At 41.4% G+C, this 19648-nt stretch overlaps 1 protein-coding gene across 1 annotated transcript; it reads right to left on the bottom strand.

The window, feature by feature from the left end:
• Nucleotides 1–2251: 2251 nt before the first annotated feature.
• Nucleotides 2252–15510, bottom strand: LOC121860319. Its single transcript, XM_042357388.1, has 5 exons — nucleotides 15235–15510; nucleotides 10477–10620; nucleotides 5539–5725; nucleotides 4938–5061; nucleotides 2252–2291 (listed from the first exon to the last, which is right to left on the bottom strand). Exons 2-4 carry the CDS (start codon nucleotides 10618–10620, stop codon nucleotides 4985–4987), a joined length of 408 nt encoding a protein of 135 aa, XP_042213322.1. The 5' UTR covers nucleotides 15235–15510; the 3' UTR covers nucleotides 2252–2291; nucleotides 4938–4984.
• Between the last annotated feature and the right edge of the window lie 4138 nt (nucleotides 15511–19648).

A 19648-nucleotide genomic window follows, 5' to 3' on the forward strand; every position in this document is an offset into this window, starting at 1 on the left:
GTATACTTGGTATGACCTGCAGATACCATATATGGAAGCACGTTCTCTATTTCAGCAACGTGATGCTCCCAGTTGCCAGCTCTCTCGGCTTCTACATACCTTCTGAGTACAGTCCTCGTCCAACACCGGGGTTAGGTTCCTCGAAAACAGTGTTGAGCAAAATTGTGTTTCTGCAAACTTTGCTTCTTATGGGAAAAATGGGGTGGCTGGATCTTGGCCGAGTGTGGACTCTTATCACGTGAAATGCGCACCTTTTAAACATTTACATTATGCACAAATATGATGATAATAATAAAACTAACATACAGTACCATAAACCATTAAAAATATTAATGATTACACTACTCACCGAACCAAGGCTAGGTGATTGTAGCATAACTGTGATGACGATGATATTATAGATGTTGTGAAGCCTTCTGATGACGGTGATTGATGAAGAAGACTTCGATGATGATCAAACTGGAATGATTTTTATTTCTTTAGCCAATGGATCATCAGGATCATCGGCTACAGGCTCTAGATCAGCGGGTGATGTTGATGGTTGGGGTGGGGTGACCACAGCCTCGAGAAGAAGTCTGTTATTTTCTGTTGTTTGCTTTTTCTTTGCAGATCTTTCAAAATTTCTCTGTATGCCACACTAAAATCATCAAGGCCACTTTTGAACTTTAAACTTCTCTGCCATTATTGGATCTATGTCTCAACACACCTCATTAAGTTCATTTGCTTTCAGGAGGAATTCAGAGGTCACCTTGATTGTTAATTTAGGTTTTACGGGTTCCACTTCAGCATCATCAGCACTATTACTGTCATCTGTTATATCTCTTCAAGCTAATCATTTATTGGTTCTTGAAAATGCAAGTCCAGCAGTTCATTCACCTCCACTTTCTGCATGTCATCAAAACCCTCACCTCCAATTTCCTTTTCTAGTTTCAATATTTCTGCGATTACTTTGTCCACTGTCGTAAATTCACCAAAGTTGGTGCTAGCTAATGTTCATGGTGGAAGGCTTCACTTCATCCCAAGACATTTTTATACACCCGTAATGTCAATGCAGTCTTTAATGTTAAATGCCTTCCAGAATTCCATCAGTGTTTCATGTGCACCAGCATCCATTGCTTCAGTTGCTGGCCTATAGAAATTCCTTGTATATTATGACTTAAATGTCTTGATGACGACTCTGTTTTTGTGACTGAAGTGAACATTGTAACATTGAAAATGTCTGGGAAGGCCAAGGCATCCAAGACAACCGTGTCTCTGAGGTGAAGCTTGACATTGTTAAGCAGCATGAGACTCCCCAGAGGCTATGTGGGAGCTGTTTAATTGTTTTGTACTGATAGTAGGAGTTATTTTGTTGGTGATACATGTGTGTTTAGGGACTGGCTGGGAACATATCCCATTGAACCCCATTTTATAATGCTTCTTATTTATGATAATTCACCTAAGAGGAGTTTTCAGGAAACTAACCCCATTGTAACTCGAGGTTTACCTGTAAATCTATTTATATTTGAAATAGAAGCATAATTATTGTGTCTATACCCATGTTTTCAGAGGCATATAATAGAATAAGAAATATTTTGAGTGCCTAGGTTTGGCAAAGTACAGTATACCATTAGTGACCAATTCAGAAAATGACTACCATCAACTCGACTGTACTGTATGCTTATTCATGTCTTCGTCCAAAATTTAGGTAGCAACATGATTTTTGTATCTTCCAAAAGTGAACTTAATGCTATAAATCTCTTCCAAATTATTTCCAGATTTTTTATTCAATTACTGTACATATACATTCTAATTTGATTCTATAAATGATACCTTTTATATATTCAACACAATTCTGCTAAGCAATTCAAGCCGTCAATTATTTATCCTAAGTACTGTATCACACTTTCCATGTATGAGCTCAAATCTGCACAAGTAATAATGATAATAACATGAAATTTGTATTTGATTAGGGACATGGTGTACTTAAAAGCCATACATTCACTTCTGGACGAAACCTGATCAATTTTCAAAGTGGAGAACCAGATTATTTACTTATATTCCCTGGTTTCATTATGGTGAACATTTTCAAGTGCCTTGAGGTGCCTCCTGTATGTGACCCATGTCTCACTGCCATACAGCAGGGTGGGGAGGACCACTGCTCGATATACGTGTAAATTTGTATATAATTTCAGCTCCCTGCAGCTGAAGACACGGGTACGGAGTCTGCCAAGGGCTTGAGATGCACGTCAGATCCGATGTTGAATCTCTTCATCGATGTCCGCAGTGATGGACAGGTGAGAGCCGAGATACTGAAAGTGGGTAACATTAGAGAGGGTAGTACCGTTAACCTGGATGGATGGTGGAGGTGTGGCTGAACCAGGGGCAAGCTGAAAGAGAATCCGAGTTTTACTTACTTTCACCTCAAGGCTGAAGTGTACACCCACTAAAAAATTATTCGGCATGTGTCATATTGTATCAAGTCGTAAGGGTGCCGAATAATTTTTTAGTGGGTGTACATGATACTTGTACACACACACACACACACACACACACACACACACACACACACATGTATACTGTACATGCACGATACATACATGTACACCCATTTAAAAATTATTCGGCACCCTTACGACGTGATACAATATGACACATGCCGAATAATTTTTTAGTGGGAGTACATACGCATATGTGTATGTGTTCAGGATATCCCATAGGTCGCGCTCAGTGTGAGTGACGAGGGTGAAGTCATCTGCATACTGAAGTTTAGTGATGGAAATGGCTGACAACCTTTGTTCTTGCCTAGAGTCATCTTATGTTTAAAAGTCCTTTCATCTGGTACTGGACGTCCACCCTGCTGGCTAAATTGGCACTGGCATGAATAAGGAAGGCAGCCAAGAAAATGGAAAAGAGTTGTTGCCAGTACACATCCTTGTTTTACTCCCGTTTGGATGGGGAAAACTCGGACTGGGTGCCATTGTGCCGGACTGCTGTTCGTGTCATCTTGGAGTTGCCTTACAATGGCGATCAATTTTGGCGGGCAGCCAAAATGGACTAAGAGTTCGCTAGAGGGCTCCCCTGATGACTGAGTTGAAGCCTTCTGGCGCGATTACACGAGCAATAAAAATTGAGCAACATTAGGCAACATTTCTGTTGGAAATATTGACGAAGAAAATATTGTCATGACCATGATTGCTGCAATGTTGTAGTCAATGTGGAGCAATTTGAAGCAACATGGCCACTGTTTAAACGAGCCAGTGAGTAAGCAACTATCTCTAGGGGAACCTGTGAAGGCTGTGCGCTTGAAAATGGATCTTGGAATTGCAGCTGCCGCTTACTGTATTTTATCATTAATAAACAACGCAGGAAGAAGAGAAAAACGTGCGTTAGACCATATATCTGAAAAAGCGATCTAATGCAGCTCCATGTGGAGAATTATAATTAGACAGGTATTGATTTCAGAGTTTTACAAAAATGTCTCAAAGTGACTTTAAGGTGCTTGGTAATGTTATTGGTCCAAAATTACAGAAAATAGATTCAAATATGAGGGCAGCAATTCCTGTGAAAACTAATCTAGCGATCACATTAAGATTTCTTGCCGCTGGAGATTCTTATAAAAGCTTGATGTATCTGTTTCTAGTATCAAATGCTAGTATTGCTCTCATGATTCCAGAAGTGTGCAAAGCATTAGTTGAAGTTTAAAAGAGTACATGAAGGTGAGTAAACTTTATCTTTTAGTTTGTAATTTCCTCTTGCTCACATTATTATAATTTAATTTTCATTACATGAAAAGAAGAACACTCTTTAAAAACTTATCAATCTTTCCTCAATGTAGGTGTAATGAACGTAAAGTACATACATTGCATTATTATCAATGAATACAAGTTAAAGTAGTGCATATTATTACATATAAAGAGAGAAGCAAAACCACAACATAAAGGTGTATCAACTTTTACTGAAGTGTGTGCATTATCGATTTCATGGCAGCGTTCATTTCACCTTGGTCCTCTGTGGCAACAGTGGATGGAACAGGGTTAATGCAAGGGGAATCAATTACAGTACATCTCTAGAGGTGGCATGCATATTTAAAGAGTGGGTACAAGGAGGAGGTAGAACATTACTTGATACACCATGTGAAATGGCAGGATAACTGAGGTGTGGATCAAGTGAGGGTGAATGTGTTAGTAAAAGCATGAGATTGTGGTCAGGAGAGGGTGTATGTGATATATCAGCAGGAGAATCTGTGCAAGAAGGACATGGTTGAGTATTTTGGTGCAATGGACGAGAAGATGGAACCTGCAATGTATAATCATGAAACCCCATATTGGCCTCATATAAAATTGTGAAATTTTATATTCTACCAAGCTTGCTAGGTGCGGCTGGTGAGAGTTCAGTTTGGTGGCAACATTATTTCCAAAATTTTAATATTTGTCTAATGATCAAGCCATTACAAAACATCTTATAGGGTTGTTAGTGAATGTTGTAGGAGCACACGAACAATTGATAAAAAATTTGTGATGGTACAGCCTATTGTTGCAAGAGGAGCGGCCGATATGAACTACAGCAATTATGTAGTAAAGGTTATCACGGCAGCGCACGCAATAAACCCCTGGTGTGTGTGGTGTTCCCAACATCTCGGATCTGGATTCTCAAAGCCTTTTATGTTAAATTATCCTCTTAACTAGAGTTTCCTGAGAGCCCCTAACACAGCGAAGCTAGAGCACAAACAAGCACTTGTAAAATGGCATCATAATTATTTAACTGAGACTCGACTTTAAGAAGATTCTATTACTTGGTGTCAGAACTGACATGTAGAATGGTTGTAAATCCCGATTCTCGACTTGGGAGAACACTCTTACCATACAAAAGATCTTGAAGAGTACCTGACTAGTAAACATGGTACAAAGACGTACTCATGAAAAAGAAGGATATGAGTTAGTAAGTAAAGCCCTCACCATCATCAGTGTTTTGTGGGTGTGGTTAGATCATCGGCTGCAGCTGGTTAGTGCTTCTTTGGGTGATTCCTGATATAGTTGTACTCACTGAAGTAGAAGTATTCGATGGAAGATGCTTTGTATCCTGTGGAAAGAATCCCTGGGTTAACACCACCTGTTTTATAAATCTTCACTGATCAAGGCTGTGTGAGCTGTAGGTGTTTATAACCAGAACTGTGGGATTCAGAGATGATGGTCACAACATTGATGGTGTGGTTAGGTTAATTATTGAACTACTGTATTATGACTATACTGTAATTACTAATTAGATTTTAATGAATTCCAAAAGGATGTTTAAAGTTAAAGTAATCTACAGTATATCACTCTCCCCCCCCACACACACAGACACCTGTATCTACGTCTCCTGTATATACTGTATATCTAAGCACAGTATAATATTAAACATACAGTATATCTATGTTTACCTCCTAACATGCCAGCAACACCTTTCCTCTTAACCATATCTCCCTCATGTGTAAGTCACCCTTACGTATCTAAATATTGCATTCAAGCTCAGCCGAACTCAGTAAAAACACCGACTGAGCAGCCACATAATTTTTACCATCGGATCCACTACTGGTGGTGGGAAGGTTGCTGCTGGGTAGGACGCCACTGGACAGGCTATTCGTGGGTAAGCTGCTGGTGGGAGAGGTGAATGAAGTGGTGCTGGCCTGTATGTTTGGAGAGTGTGTCTTGCAAAAGCAAATCCTGTCATTGATGGTTTTCTCAGTCAGAGTGAACCCGGGTCGCTGAAAGCAGGGACAAAGTCAAAGCTTAATGGCTGTCAGTAAGGTTCAGGTCACGCTTCTTAGCTGTTTTGGTGGTTCTAAGATATTATGAAGTAATGAGTGAAGAGAGTGTTTAGTCAAGTTACATATACTGTACATAAGGATGGAGAAGGGATCTACTGCTGTTATTGTCCATAACTACTTGTAAGGGAGAATTGATATTGTACTTCTGCTGTTTTAATATCCAGTAAAAGTGAGGTAAATTGTTTCTCCTGTCAACAGTTTATGCTGTGAAATTTGACTCTTGTTTACGATGAAGTGTGTAGCAAGCAATGTTTGCCTCCCGTGCACAGATGGAACTGATGGAGGTATAATAATATAAATAAATCCAAATGTGGCATCTTTCAGACACTTTAACTCTATGTCTAAACAAAAAACTACTCAATAGCTGGTGTGCCTCCTTGCAGATGGCTTAAGTAGGCAAAGGTAGAGGGAAAGGAGACGCAAAAACATCGGTGCCATACTCCAGATTTTGGTAGAGTGTTCCGATGGGCTACTCCAATGTCCGGAGACAGAATCGGGTACAGCAAGCATTAGGGTTTCTATTCAGTCCATCAATATAAATAAAAAAATATAGACGAAGGAGCTAGTACTTCAGCATATCAATGTAGATACCTTGGAGTATGTCGCACTAACTGTAGTTGATGATGTTTGTTTGTAATACTGGCTGTCAACATCGATGGTCATTATGGCTGTAGTCTTGTTATTTTGGCCTCTTCCTTCTGTTCTTCTTTGTTTTTTCTGTACTACCAATTTTTCATCTTTTTGGTCTTCTACGTCTGGTAATGATTCGTAGAGGTTGATAAACTCTGAATGTCTTATTGTTGATATATGTGTTGTTGTTGTTCTTACTCTGTATTGTTTTGGTCTTGTTACTTCTTTCTTCACTACAAGGAGAGCCTCCTTGTTCCTCAGTTGTTTCTTGTCTCGCCACTTAGCTTAGCTACCCTGCGCTCCTCCCTCCATATCGGTCGCCGAGCATGTGCCAAGTGGTGTACTGGTGGTCTGACAAGTGGCACAGACCTCCCGAGCCCGGCGCTTAAGAACGTAAGAATGGAGGCAACTGCAGCAGGCCTATTGGCCCATACTGGGTAGTCCCGTTTACACCCAACCTCTATCGCTCATATATCCATCCAACCTATGGTATGTTTGAAGCTATCCAGCGTATTTGAGTTTATGATTTTGTTTGGTAACTTGTTCCACTCATCCACTACTCTATTTCCAAGCCAGTGTTTACCTATATTGTGCCTAAATCTAAATTTATCTAATTTAAAGCCATTGCTACAAGTTCACTCCTGGTTGGATAGTTTGAGTACCTTTATTATATCACCTTTGTTTAGCCCTGACTTCCATTTATGCTTTAACCTGTCTCTGTACTCAAGGTTCCTAGTGCTTGGAATTTGTCTTATCATTCTCCTGTTAATTTTTTCTAGGGATTCTATATCCATTCTGTAGTATGGTGACCAGAATTGAACTGCGTAATCCAAGTGAGGTCTCACAAGTGCAAGATATAGTTTTAGGATGACCTCGCTAGTCTTGTAACTAACACTCCTTTGTATGAAGCCAAATTCTTTGTTAGCCTTGTATTGACGTTGTTCATCTGATATCTGGTTTCTCTGTTTACATCTCCTAGACTAACACTTTACATTTGTCCACATTAAATTTCATTCGCCATTTTTCAGACCATTCGAAAAATTTGAGATCTTCCTGTAATTTTGCAGAGTCCTTGTCAGTTTTAATTACCCGGTACACACTCTCTTTTAGTAACATCAGCAAATTTATTTATGTTGCTGTCTACGTCTATATCGTTTATGTATAGAATAAATAATAATTATAATGGTTCAAGCACTGAGCCTTGGGGTACTCCACTAGTGATGTCACCCCAATCGGATTTAATGCCGTTAATGCTCACTCGCTGTTTCCTGTCCTGTAACCACGCCCTAATCCATTTTAGAATATCTCCTCCAATGTCATGAGCCTTCACTTTTCGAATTAGTCTTTTGTGGGGGACTCTGTCGAAGGCTTTGCTAAAGTCGAGATATACCACATCATAATCGTGTCTGTCGTCCACGGATTCGAAAACAGCTGAAAAGAATGTTAACAGATTATTCAGCCATGAATGCCCACTTGTCAAGCCATGTTGGGATTCATTGATCAACTTGTGATTCTCCAGGTGATTTCAAATAGTGTTTGAAATTATTGTTTCCAGTAATTTGCCTACAATTGATGTTAAACTGATTGGATGATAGTTAGAGGAAAGTGATCTTCTTGAAAATCGATATTTCATTCGCTATCCTCCAGGATTTTGGTACTACACCCGTTTTTAAGGACATGTTAAACAAATTTACTAAGGACATACTAAGCTCTTCCTTACATTCCTTTAATACTCTGGTAAATATCTCATTAGGACCTGGTGACTTATTAGGCTTTAATTTGTCTATTTGCTTACATCGTTACTAGTCACTACTATCTCGCTTAATCTATCTTCTTCACTATCTCTGTATATAGTCGGTGCCTCGGGTATCATGTTTAAATTTTCGGTGGTGAAAACTGCTGAAAAATATCTGTTCAGATTATTGCTCATTTCTCCTTCATTATCCATTAGCTCACCAGTGTCCGACTGCATTGGTCCAATCTTGTCTCGTGTTTTGGTTTGGTACATTTGAAAGAATCCCTTGGGGTTTAACTTCACCTCCCTTGGTACTTTCAGTTCATTATTCCTCTTTGCTTTTCTTAGCTTGGTCTTAACCCGACTGGCCAATACCTTATAATAATCTAGGAGGTAAACTTCACCACGATTTATTCTCCTACCTATAGCCTTCCTTTGTCCAGTAATATTCTTTCAATAATTATTTATCCATTTAGGGTCATTGTTGTTTGATCTGAGTTTTCTGTATGGTATGTTCTGCCTTTGTGCATTAAGTAACTCATTATTTAAATTGCTGTGGAAGTCGTCAACCTCAGATCTCATGATCAGGTCATTCTCATCCATCATATTTTGTGAGGTTATCGTTGTCACGTCTTCAGGTAAAGTGAGGTTGCCCTCTGTGGGTACATTATGTCAGATCATGTAATTCACCCCAAACGTGATACCCCTTCTCTCAGTTGCCTTTTCAAACTATCAAAGTTTGCCCTTCTGAAATTTGGGACTTAAATGGAATTTTCCTTGTGACTGTCATTAAATTCTAATTCGAATCTCACTTCTCTGATCACTGTTAGCTAGTTTGTTCCCTACCTTGATATTACTAGTGAGGTTTTCTCTGTTTGACAGAACCAAATCGAGTAAATTATTACCCCGAGCTGGTTCAGCTATATATTGACTTTGGAAACAGTCCAGAACTGTTTGAAGAAAATCCTCTGATTTTGAGTTACCTGTAAGGTCAGTCCAATCTATTTGACTAAAGTTAATGTCGCCTACAATACAGACTTTGCTTTGTCTGGAGGCCCTACATATTTCATCCCAAACAAGTCGCTCATTAACTTTATCAAGATTAGGAAGTCTATATATTACTCCTATGATTAATTTTCTCCACCATTGGTTAATTCTATCTAAATTGTTTCTGTATTCAGTTCAGTTTTTATTTCCTTATTTATTTCACACTTCAGTTTATCCCTGACATAAATTGCTACTCTTCTTCCTTTCCTAATCTGCCTATCGGTGTGGAATAATTTGTAACCTGCAATTTGGTATTCGACAGGTAACTCACGAGAGTCTAAGTTTATCCATGTTTCGGTGAATGCTATTATATCGATTTTTATGTTACATACCAGCGCCCTAATTTCATCCATTTTGTTTCTCATACTTCTACTGTTTGTGTAGTAGACATTTAAGTTAGTCGTGCTATGAGTCCTCCCTTTATCGTGTTTTGGTTTTAACTCCCTGCCTAATTTAGTTTTGTCCACGCATGGCATGGGTGATTTGTATTTCCTTCTTATGCTTCTGCCAGGCAATAATATAATCAAGAGGGCGCCAATTGTTAGACCTGGGATGTTTGTAGGATGTCTTGAATTTGGGTTTCAAATGAAATACAGTGTTGGTAATTACCAGGCAGTGTTATGCACTTAGTGAGAGTAGTCTCTGCCTTTTTGCTGTTGGACTTTCCGACCCATGCAATGTTTGCCGAGAGGCCCTCATGGCCGTTGAATTCGCCCATGAGGAGTAGCTTGTCCGTCCTGGGGGTGTTGTGTATGACGGTGTCCAAGGAATTATAGAAAGAATCTTTGGTGTCGTTATCAACATCTAATGTAGGAGCATACGCACTGATGGGGGTGGCGCACCGGCCTTTGGCTAGTGGGATGCACTAGGTCATCAGCTGTTCATTGATCTCTACAGGTGACTCAAGGATGTGATGCAGCAGAGAAGAATTCACTGCGTGCCTCTGTGTGTGTGTGTGTGTGTGTGTGTGTGTGTGTGTGTGTGTGTGTCTTCGCTCAGGTAAGGTTTATACAACATAACCTTGACTGTCCCAGCCCCTTCCTGGTTATATCTCAGTCGGGGAAGATTTTTCCTTGTTGCCTGGACCACCCGGGACCTGCTTCCAAACTGCTTATAGACTAACAATAATGGTAATATATGATGGCGTCACTATTGATATACCACAACCAGTATAGCTGTGTTGTATTGACAAATTAATTTATCCAAAAATTTCTATTACTGTGCCTAATATTAGAGTTGAGAGTACAGGCATAATTATGTAGCCATTGTCACTTACCAGGTCAGTGGCCCAGATGTCGAAGGCGATGGTGGCAGTCTCCGCATAGATGATATCCCCCTTGGTCCTGGCTGCTGCTACCAGCACCATTATTACTACCACCAGGGGCCACCTACTGGTGCGGCTCCCACCTACTGCACACATCTGTCAAATCAACAAATCTTACAGATGTAAACAGTGACAACAGCGGACAGTGTTGTCCTGCAGTGACTAAACTCATCACGCACTGAAATTATCCTCTCCATTTGATACTTAAAACCTCCTCAAATCATGGCATTTCTTCACACTCAGCCTCAAATGTATTCTAAGCAACCCATGCCTTAATCGAGGGCTGTGGTGGCGCTAATGAGAATTTATTAATTAACCAATATTTTTCTGAATTATCATTGACAGCACCAAAAAAGATATACAGTATAGTTATATTGTACAGATGTTAAAATCCTGCCTGAAGCTTTTATTTAGAGAGTATTTTCTCTTGTCATAGTTGTATTCATCTCAAATGAGCAAAAGGAATGAATATAACAAACTGAGGAACTTGATATAACTTGTAGGATAGTTATGGTGACTTAGTGAGTGTTTACAGATCATCCCATTATTAAAACTTTTGAATCTTGGATTTTTTTGCATAATTCGAACCAAAGTTGCATGTTAAATATTAAAATTTAAAATCATTTGATTTAAGCAAGTGTGCCGACACAGGGCCAGGGAGCAGCAGCGCACCCTCCACCCGCTCTACCCCCCACCCGGGAGGTGGCACCAGCTCCGCCTACCAGACAGGAGGAGGCGAGCGCCTTTTAAACAATGACATTTCTAACCACACCCTGCAAAATACAGTGTACTTAGCAAATGCTGCAGCTTCTGAGAATGGGGGGAAGGGGGGTTACTATTAAGAGTAGAGACGTTACCAAGAACAAATTCTGGCTTGAATGTCATGCACACTAATACTGACACGTTTCTTGATAAGAGAGAGGAGTTTGAAACACTACTGAAGGTACACCAACCAGATATTGTAGGAGTTGTAGAACTGTTGTACAAGAACAGGAGAATCGACCCAGAGGAATGTGAGTTCAGTATTGCTGGATATGACTCATTTACGAACCTTTCTCAAGAAACTTGCAAGAGGGTTGTGGTTATCTATGCTAGGTAAGACCTTAGAGCCAGCCAGGCGAGGGTACAAGGAGAGGATGTTTTTGAAGAGTCCAAGTAGTGTAAAATTAAATTAAAGGGAAGGGACTTACTTATTGTCGGGTGTATCTACAGATCCCCAAACTGTGGCCCACTAAATCAAAGGAACTTAAGAGCCTTAATAAACAACGCGGCGATGCTCAACCCTACCCACCTCCTTATCATGGGAGACTTTAACTATGGCGACATCGACTGGAGAAACGAGTTCACCCCAAATGACTTGAATAACCCTGCTACTCTTTTTGTAGAAACTCTGAGAGATAATTTTCTGTTCCAACATGTTAGAGACCCGACACACTAGAGGGGAGCAAACACCCAAGCCACTAGACCTCATCATAACAAATGAGGAGGGTTTGGTGGCCAAACTGGAACACCTTGCCCCAGTTGGCACCAGTCACCATATAGTGTTGTCATTCAGATTTAACTGTTATCTAGTTCAAGATAAGGCCAGGCCAAGGTGCAAATATTACAATGGAAATTACAATGGGATGGGGGAAGAGATGAGGGGTATCAACTGGCCTGACTCATTAAGGCACAAGAATGCAGACACTACGCTGAATATCATAACAAGTAAAGTAACCCATTTGATCGATAAATATATACCCAAGACCAAACCCAGTGCCTCTAGGAATACAAGGGGATCCCTATACATGAACCATGTGGCGGTCAACAAAGTTAAGAAAACTCAGAAATTCAAGACGTGGGTTGGGTCAAATGATGAGCAGGACAGGAGGATGTATGCAAGAGCCAGAAACCAAGCAAAGATGAGAGTGTAGAAGGGCTGAAAAGGAGTTCCAGAGGCTGGTTGCAAGCAAGGTCAAGTCAAACCCAAAGGTATTTTACCTCTATGCAAAGTCAAAATTAAAAATGCGAGTAGGAGTATCAGACCTGAGGCTTGAAGATGGTAGTTACGCAGATTCTGACCAGGATAAAGCTGAGGCATTGAACAGCTTCTTTTCCTGGGTGTTCACAAGAGAGGATGCGATTACCCTTCCTGCGTTTGAGGACAGACGGTTTGACACAACACTGACCCACATTGTGTTCACAGAAGAGGGTATTAGAAATAAACTGTCAAAGCTAAAGGTCCATAAGAGTCCCGGCCCTGACATGGTGCATCCTAGAGTGCTAAGAGAATTGTGCAACGAGCTTGCAGAGCCCCTGAAGATCCTGTTTTGTAAATGCCTGGATGAACAAAAGGTCCCCAGTGAATGGAAAGTGGCTTATGCGAGTCCTATCTTCAAGAAGGGCGATCGTCACTCCACGAACAACTATAGACCGGTGCGCCTGACCAGCATAATATGTAAAGTACTTGAGAGTATTATCAGAGATGCCGCGATGGAACATCATCTACGAAACAACCTTGTAAAGGATTGCCAACACAGTTTTATGCCGGGGCGCTCCTGCTTAGCATGATTGCTCAAGGTATTGGATATTTGGGCCCATATTCTGGGATGGGGTGGTAATATCGACAATATTTACCTAGGCTTTTGTTTAAGGCTGCACGGAATTCTGTCCTAGCGACATGTGTGAATGGTGATTAATGGCACGAAATCATCATCTATACCTGTCACAAGTGGGGTACCGCAGGGTAGTGTATTGGGCCCGCTGTTGCTTGTTTGTTTCATAAATGACATGCCTGACGTTTTACACTCCTCCACACAAATGTTTGCCGATGACGGCAAGTTATTTCGAGAAATCAAGAACCAAGCGGACTGTGAAGAGCTGCAGAAGGACCTCTGTGAGCTCCAAGAATGGTCGAAGAAATGTCTGCTGAGATTCAATGTCACGAAGTGTAAGAGGCTGCACCTGGGTCGTACCAATGGTAAGGAGGCGTATCATATGTCCCAATGGGATGAAGAAACTGCATTATTTGAGACGATGTGAGAAGGACCTAGTTGTGTATATTGACAATGAGCTGAAGTTCTCGGGCTGAAGTTCTCGGGCCATCGTGATCGAAAAAGAGTATGTTAGGGACTGTCAGTTTGTTGAAAATGTTCAAAGGAGGGCCACCAGACTGGTGCCTGCACTTCGGCACCTCAGCTACCCTGAGAGATTGGAGTGCCTGAACTTGCCTAGCTTATACTACAGACAGGCAAGGGGTGATCTAATTGAGGTGCATAAGCATCTCAAGGGGCACTACTCAGTCGAGTGTCCTTACTTGGAGCTGGCGGACGCTCGTCCCACAAGGGGTCACAGCTCAAGATTGAAGAAGCCGCAAGTCCAGAAAACTGTGACGGCAAATTTTTTTGGAGTGAGAGTTGTGAACTCTTGGAACAATCTACCAGAAAGTGTTGTGATGGCACCGAGTGTGAGCTCTTTCAAGACCAGACTAGACCAACACTGGAGCAGGTTCAGGTACATTTAGGAGCCAGTGCATGCCCAGTACTTGCCAACAGTGCGCAACAGAGACATGACCGATCGTCCAAGCGGCTAACGAGCCGATCATTTGGTGAAGAAGATAAAAGTAAAAAAAGTAAAAAGTTTAGAAAAATTCGCACAGAGGCAAGGTGTCAACCTTTGTGTCAGGACACAGGTCCAACAGAATGATGTGCACAGCACCTGTTCGGTTTGACACTCAGTCAGGTGCCTCATACTCAGTTTCTTGTACTGTACATGACATGTCCAGTACAATAAATATGATTTAATAAGCAATACATTTTTTGGTACACATACTTCAATATTCATTAACCATTAACTACTTTTTGATGCTGCATTAACCATTAGAAATAAGAAACATTAACAGTGAATTATATTTTAATTTATGAAACAGTATTTAGTACTATTGTACAAAGTTCCGGTTCCGGCCGGTTATTTTACCGAAGTTCCGGCCGGAACAGGAACTCCATAAAAATCGAGGTTCCGGCCTGAAGTAGCCGCCCTGAACTAGTTCCAGTGCATCCCTAATACCCACACATTGTTGGTAGAAAACAGAGAGGACTGAACTCATCAGCCCACAGCTGCCACAACTCAACTTCCCTACGTCCACTGCCTAACCTGCAGTTAGTTCCTTTCGAACATATCTGTTGCTACGTCATGTGAATTCTTATTATATATACAGTACTTACATGTAGGTACAGGGTAGATAACTTACTAGAGTATTTTTCTGTCCACATAATAAAACATGTACGCACTGATGTAATAAGCCGCCAGGAAGACTTAACCTCTTACATTACTTGGGACTATTTTATTTGTGTGTGTTGTGACACATTACATGGTAGTTCTTCCAAAGCTACTGTATGTTGGATCTAAAAACTAACAAGTAACTGTCAGAGACTGACATTCAGTGAGCGGCCTCTCTCGTAGTGCTGTTACCCATATGTTCAGGTTTAATATTTTTTGGTTGTCTGCTATTAATGACAGATCATTTATCTTTACAGCTTTTTACAACATGAAACAAATGCTTGGAAGTATTTTTACTGAAAATATTCAGTTTGTAAATTGGCCCGAAAGCGTTTCAATAAATCAACACTCAGAAAATGTATATACGTATATCTATTGTCAGTAATGTTCTGTAGTCTTCACTAGAATACACGTGACGAAACACAAGAGGCACATCATAAACCTGAACCTTACTTAGTGTGGAGGAGCACAAGTGTAATCAGGTGCACTTTGGGTCACTTCCCACTGTATTGATGAACACAGCTCTTTAACAAGTACGCAGATGTATCGTGTAATGTTATTGTTCTGATAAGCGTGATTATGATGACTGAAGGTAGGGAGTGAGGCCAGTGTGCGGACGAGGTAGGGAGAGAGGTGTGAACACGTGAGGGTGTCAGTGAGGGAAGTGGATGGTGCCGAGTGACTCAGGTGCTAACACACAGCTGTACAGATGTGATGAAGGTGATTGGTGTTCTGACTGCCTCTCTGCCTAACACACAGCTGTACAGATGTGATGAAGGTGATTGGTGTTCTGACTGCCTCTCTGCCTAACACACCTGTGTCCAAAGAATGTTAGAGATTCATAAATCTAATCGAGCTTTAAGAATGGCTGAAAAAATGGCTGCTCAGATTCATGTCACGAAGTGTAAGAGGCTGCACCTGGGACGTGCCAACGGTAAGGGGGCGTGAATCAGGCAACTAAATTGTTAGGTCTTGCGAAAGCAACAGGTTTTCCTTCCTACAGAAGCACTGAGCCAAGTCCATATTCACTAGCATCATTCTCAAGCGTTAACTCCTTATTAGGGTCATAAAACACCAGCAGACATTTATCAGCTACCATGCCTTTAACCTTATGAAAAACCCGCTATTGTGCACTGGACTAGCACCAGGGTACATCATTTTTCACCAGATTATAAAGGGTGTGTAAGACATCGCACACATTAGGTAGGAATCTGGACACATAATTAGCCAGACCTAGGAATGACCTGAGAGTAGTTTAGGATTCTGGAACTGGGAAATTCTTAATTACTTTTACTTTTTCAGGATCAGGTTGAAGACCCTCTTTGGTTATTTGATGTCCCATGAACAGTAAAGTGTCACTCCACATCCCAATCTTGGTTTGTTAATTTTAAGCTGGATATTATTCTCTCGACAACATTTTAAAAAACTTTCTAGGTTTGCATCGTGTTCTGTCGTGTCGGCCCCATGTATTATGGCATCGTCAACAATGCAGACAACTCCCTTCAAACCTGTTCGTGCCTCTAAAAATTTTCCGAGGATACATTTAACTCAAAAGGTAGGAGCAGCCAGCTGAATCTACCAAGACATGTTAGGAATGTGGTCAAGTAGCTAGAAGGAGTATCAAGCGTCACATGCCAATAACCAGATGCCAAGTGAACTTTCTAGAATACTCTAGACTGGCCCAATTCATAAAGGGTGTCCTCAAGGATAGGAAGTGTATAGTGATCTCTCTAAAGGGCCTTATTCAGTTATCTTGGGTCTATGCAAACTCTGACTTTCCCGTTCTTTTTGGGACTCACAACAGCTTAACTCACCCAAGGGGTTAATTCATCTACAGGTACAATTACACCCAGCTTGACTAGTCTCACTAACTCTGCCTTTAGTTTAGGCTTCATGGATATTGGCATGCGTCTGTCAGGCATAAATACAGGTTTAATAAGTGGGTCAACTTTGAGGGACTGTACACCAGGAAGGGTTACTAGAGAGCCCTTCATCACATCCAAATACCCATTTTCTAGTTTGATATTGAACACTTGCTCAGTTGCCCTTCTTTACTTCTACCAGTCCCACCTGTTGGTTAGTATTCATCGCTAAAAGTGGTGTAAGGTTCCCTTAAAAACAATGAAATCAATAGGACACTTCTGACCAGTTATAGGGTTGTACAAATTCCTCGTGCATATACTAACTGGAACCTAACTGCCTTGGTTCCAGGTCTTAAGGACTCTATTTGTAGGTTTAACATGTTTGGCAAAACTGAGGGGTAGAATATTCACAGTAGAACCAGTGTCAATCTGAAAAACTATCTCTTTACCCCCTATCACCGTCTTACACTTAGCTTCCTTGTGATTGTTGTCATGGGATCTAGGTTTAGAAGACACTGAATGAATAAAGTCAGTAGGTGCCTTTGTTGAGGAAGATTCAGACTCAGATGTGTCACAGTCAATGTCACACACATTATAGATCTTATGACTTCTCTTATTCTTTACCTCTCTCGTTTTACTTGACTGACTTTTCTGTGATTTACACACGTTAGCAAAATGATTACTGAGACCACATGATACACACTTTTAGCCATATGCAGGGTATTTCTCTTTTACGAGAGCATGTTTATAACTACAAAACTTGGTCTTTTTTAGGTTTCTCATACTCGTATATCACTGTTCCTCTGTCATTCTTCTCCTTGTAACCTCTGTTCTCCTGTGTTACCTTATTTACTGTGTCTGGTCTGATCATTCTCCTATACTAAGCTCCCTCACCTGTCCTCTCCTGTACTAGGCTCCACACCTCTCCTCTCCTGTACTAGGCTCCACACCTGTCCTCTCCTGTACTAGGCTCCCTCACTTGCTCCACACCTGTCTTTTTTAGGTCTTTCTCAGGCTCCACACTCCTGTATCATCACTTGTTCTCTCCTGTCATTCACCTGTCGTCTCCTGTACTAGGCTCCACACCTCTGTGTCTCCTGTACTAGGCTCCACACCTGGTCTCCTGTACTATCACCTGTCGTCTCCTATACTAAGCTCCCTCACCTGTCCTCTCCTGTACTAGGCTCCCTCACCTGTCCTCTCCTGTACTAGGCTCCCTCACCTGTCCTCTCCTGTACTAGGCTCCCTCACCTGTCCTCTCCTGTACTAGGCTCCACACCTGTCCTCTCCTGTACTAGGCTCCCTCATCTGTCCTCTCCTGTACTAGGCTCCACACCTGTCCTCTCCTGTACTAGGCTCCACACCTGTCCTCTCCTGTACTAGGCTCCCTCACCTGTCGTCTCCTGTACTAGGCTCCCCACCTGTCGTCTCCTGTACTAGGCTCCCCAGCTGTCCTGTCTCACGATTAACTTAGGTGTAAAAAATTTTGTTAGACAATATGACAACGGACGGAGGTTTTGACAACCCTACCGAGACAACAGGAGTCGTATTCTTCTTATGACACCCACACAGCCAAACTGTAGAATGCTCTACCTTCTTCTGTGTTTCCATACTCATACAATCTATCTTACTTCAACTAGCTGGTTTTCCGACATCTTCGTGGTGTAGATTAATATAGTCTTTTTCTCTTCGATGACCTGTGCCCGGGCTGGCTATTCCCCGTAAAAAAACAAAAATAAAAAACAAACTGCTATCTTAGGTAAGATAAGCTCTGCCTTGAGAGGTTCTGTTATATACTTTCATTAAGACGAATAATTATCCGAGTCTGCAAAACGCCGGTTCACCATTATCTATATATGCAGCGGTAGTACCAGAGAACACACCATCTTTTTTACTAGGTTGGACTTATCAACAGGTTGAAGGGCGGGAAACTTGGCAGGAACTCAGGAACTTGTAGTCAGTTACACAATCATATTTAACACGTTTTCCAAGATACTACCAGGAACAGCCTACACAGTCAGGCTACCGTCTATCTGTCTTGAACATGATTTTAAATTGTTAAGAAACTTTGACCGCGAGAAACAGGAAGGGAGAGAGAGTGTTAGCCTCATAAATTAATATAAAAGAAAGTCAGAAAAATATAAAAAGAGAGAGATAATTCAGTCGTTTCCATGATAGCCTGACACATGTGCAAATGTCACTGTCGTGGCCGTGAGGTGTCGCCCCATCTATGGCCTCACCTAATTTGTATATATTATACACCTAATTACTAAAACCGTCGATTATGCTAATGAACCAATTACTGACGCTCTTCATTAAATACAAGTTGCTAATTAACTTAAGGAATTTGAGAACAGGTGTGATCGGTGGATGGCTGGTACAGGTGTAGTCTAAATTACATATGGTATTAACAGTGTATCAGGCTCAACGTTGGGATGGGATCACAGGATGGGGCTTAGGTAAGATGGGGTTATTGGAAGGATGAGGTTATGGAAGGATGGGACTAAGGGAAGGATGGGGGTAAGAGAAGAATGAGGTTATGGAAGGATGGGACTAAGGGAAGGATGGGGGTAAGAGAAGAATGAGGTTATGGAAGGATGGGACTAAGGGAAGGATGGGGGTAAGAGAAGAATGAGGTTATGGAAGGATGGGACTAAGGGAAGGATGGGGGTAAGAGAAGAATGACGTTATGGAAGGATGGGACTAAGGGAAGGATGGGGGTAAGAGAAGGATGAGGCTATGGAAGGATGGGGCTAAGCCTGCACCTGGTTCAGCCACACCTCCACCATCCATCCAGCTTAATGGTACTACCCTCTCTAATGTTACCTACTTTCAGTATCTCGGCTCCCACCTGTCCACCACAGCGGACATTGATGAAGAGATTCAGCATCGAATCAGATGTGCATCTCAAACCATTGGCAGACTCCTTACCCGTGTTTTCAGCTGTAGGGAACTGAAATTATCTACGAAGTTTTACGTATGGCAACGAGACATGGGTCACATAC

Source organism: Homarus americanus, unplaced genomic scaffold (genome assembly GCF_018991925.1).
Source record: "Homarus americanus isolate GMGI-L3 unplaced genomic scaffold, GMGI_Hamer_2.0 scaffold46622, whole genome shotgun sequence".
NCBI classification, from domain to species: domain Eukaryota; kingdom Metazoa; phylum Arthropoda; class Malacostraca; order Decapoda; family Nephropidae; genus Homarus; species Homarus americanus.

What these genes read in the sequence shown, in the direction of transcription:
- LOC121860319 (XM_042357388.1), bottom strand. Translation starts at nt 10,620, where the DNA reads ATGTGTGCAGTAGGTGGGAGCCGCACCAGTAGGTGGCCCCTGGTGGTA. An exon ending in ACATCTGGGCCACTGACCTG is followed by an intron (nt 5,726 to 10,476) that starts GTAAGTGACAAT and finishes CCCTGCTTTCAG; the next exon opens with CGACCCGGGTTCACTCTGAC. An exon ending in CACCAGTAGTGGATCCGATG is followed by an intron (nt 5,062 to 5,538) that starts GTAAAAATTATG and finishes TTCTTTCCACAG; the next exon opens with GATACAAAGCATCTTCCATC.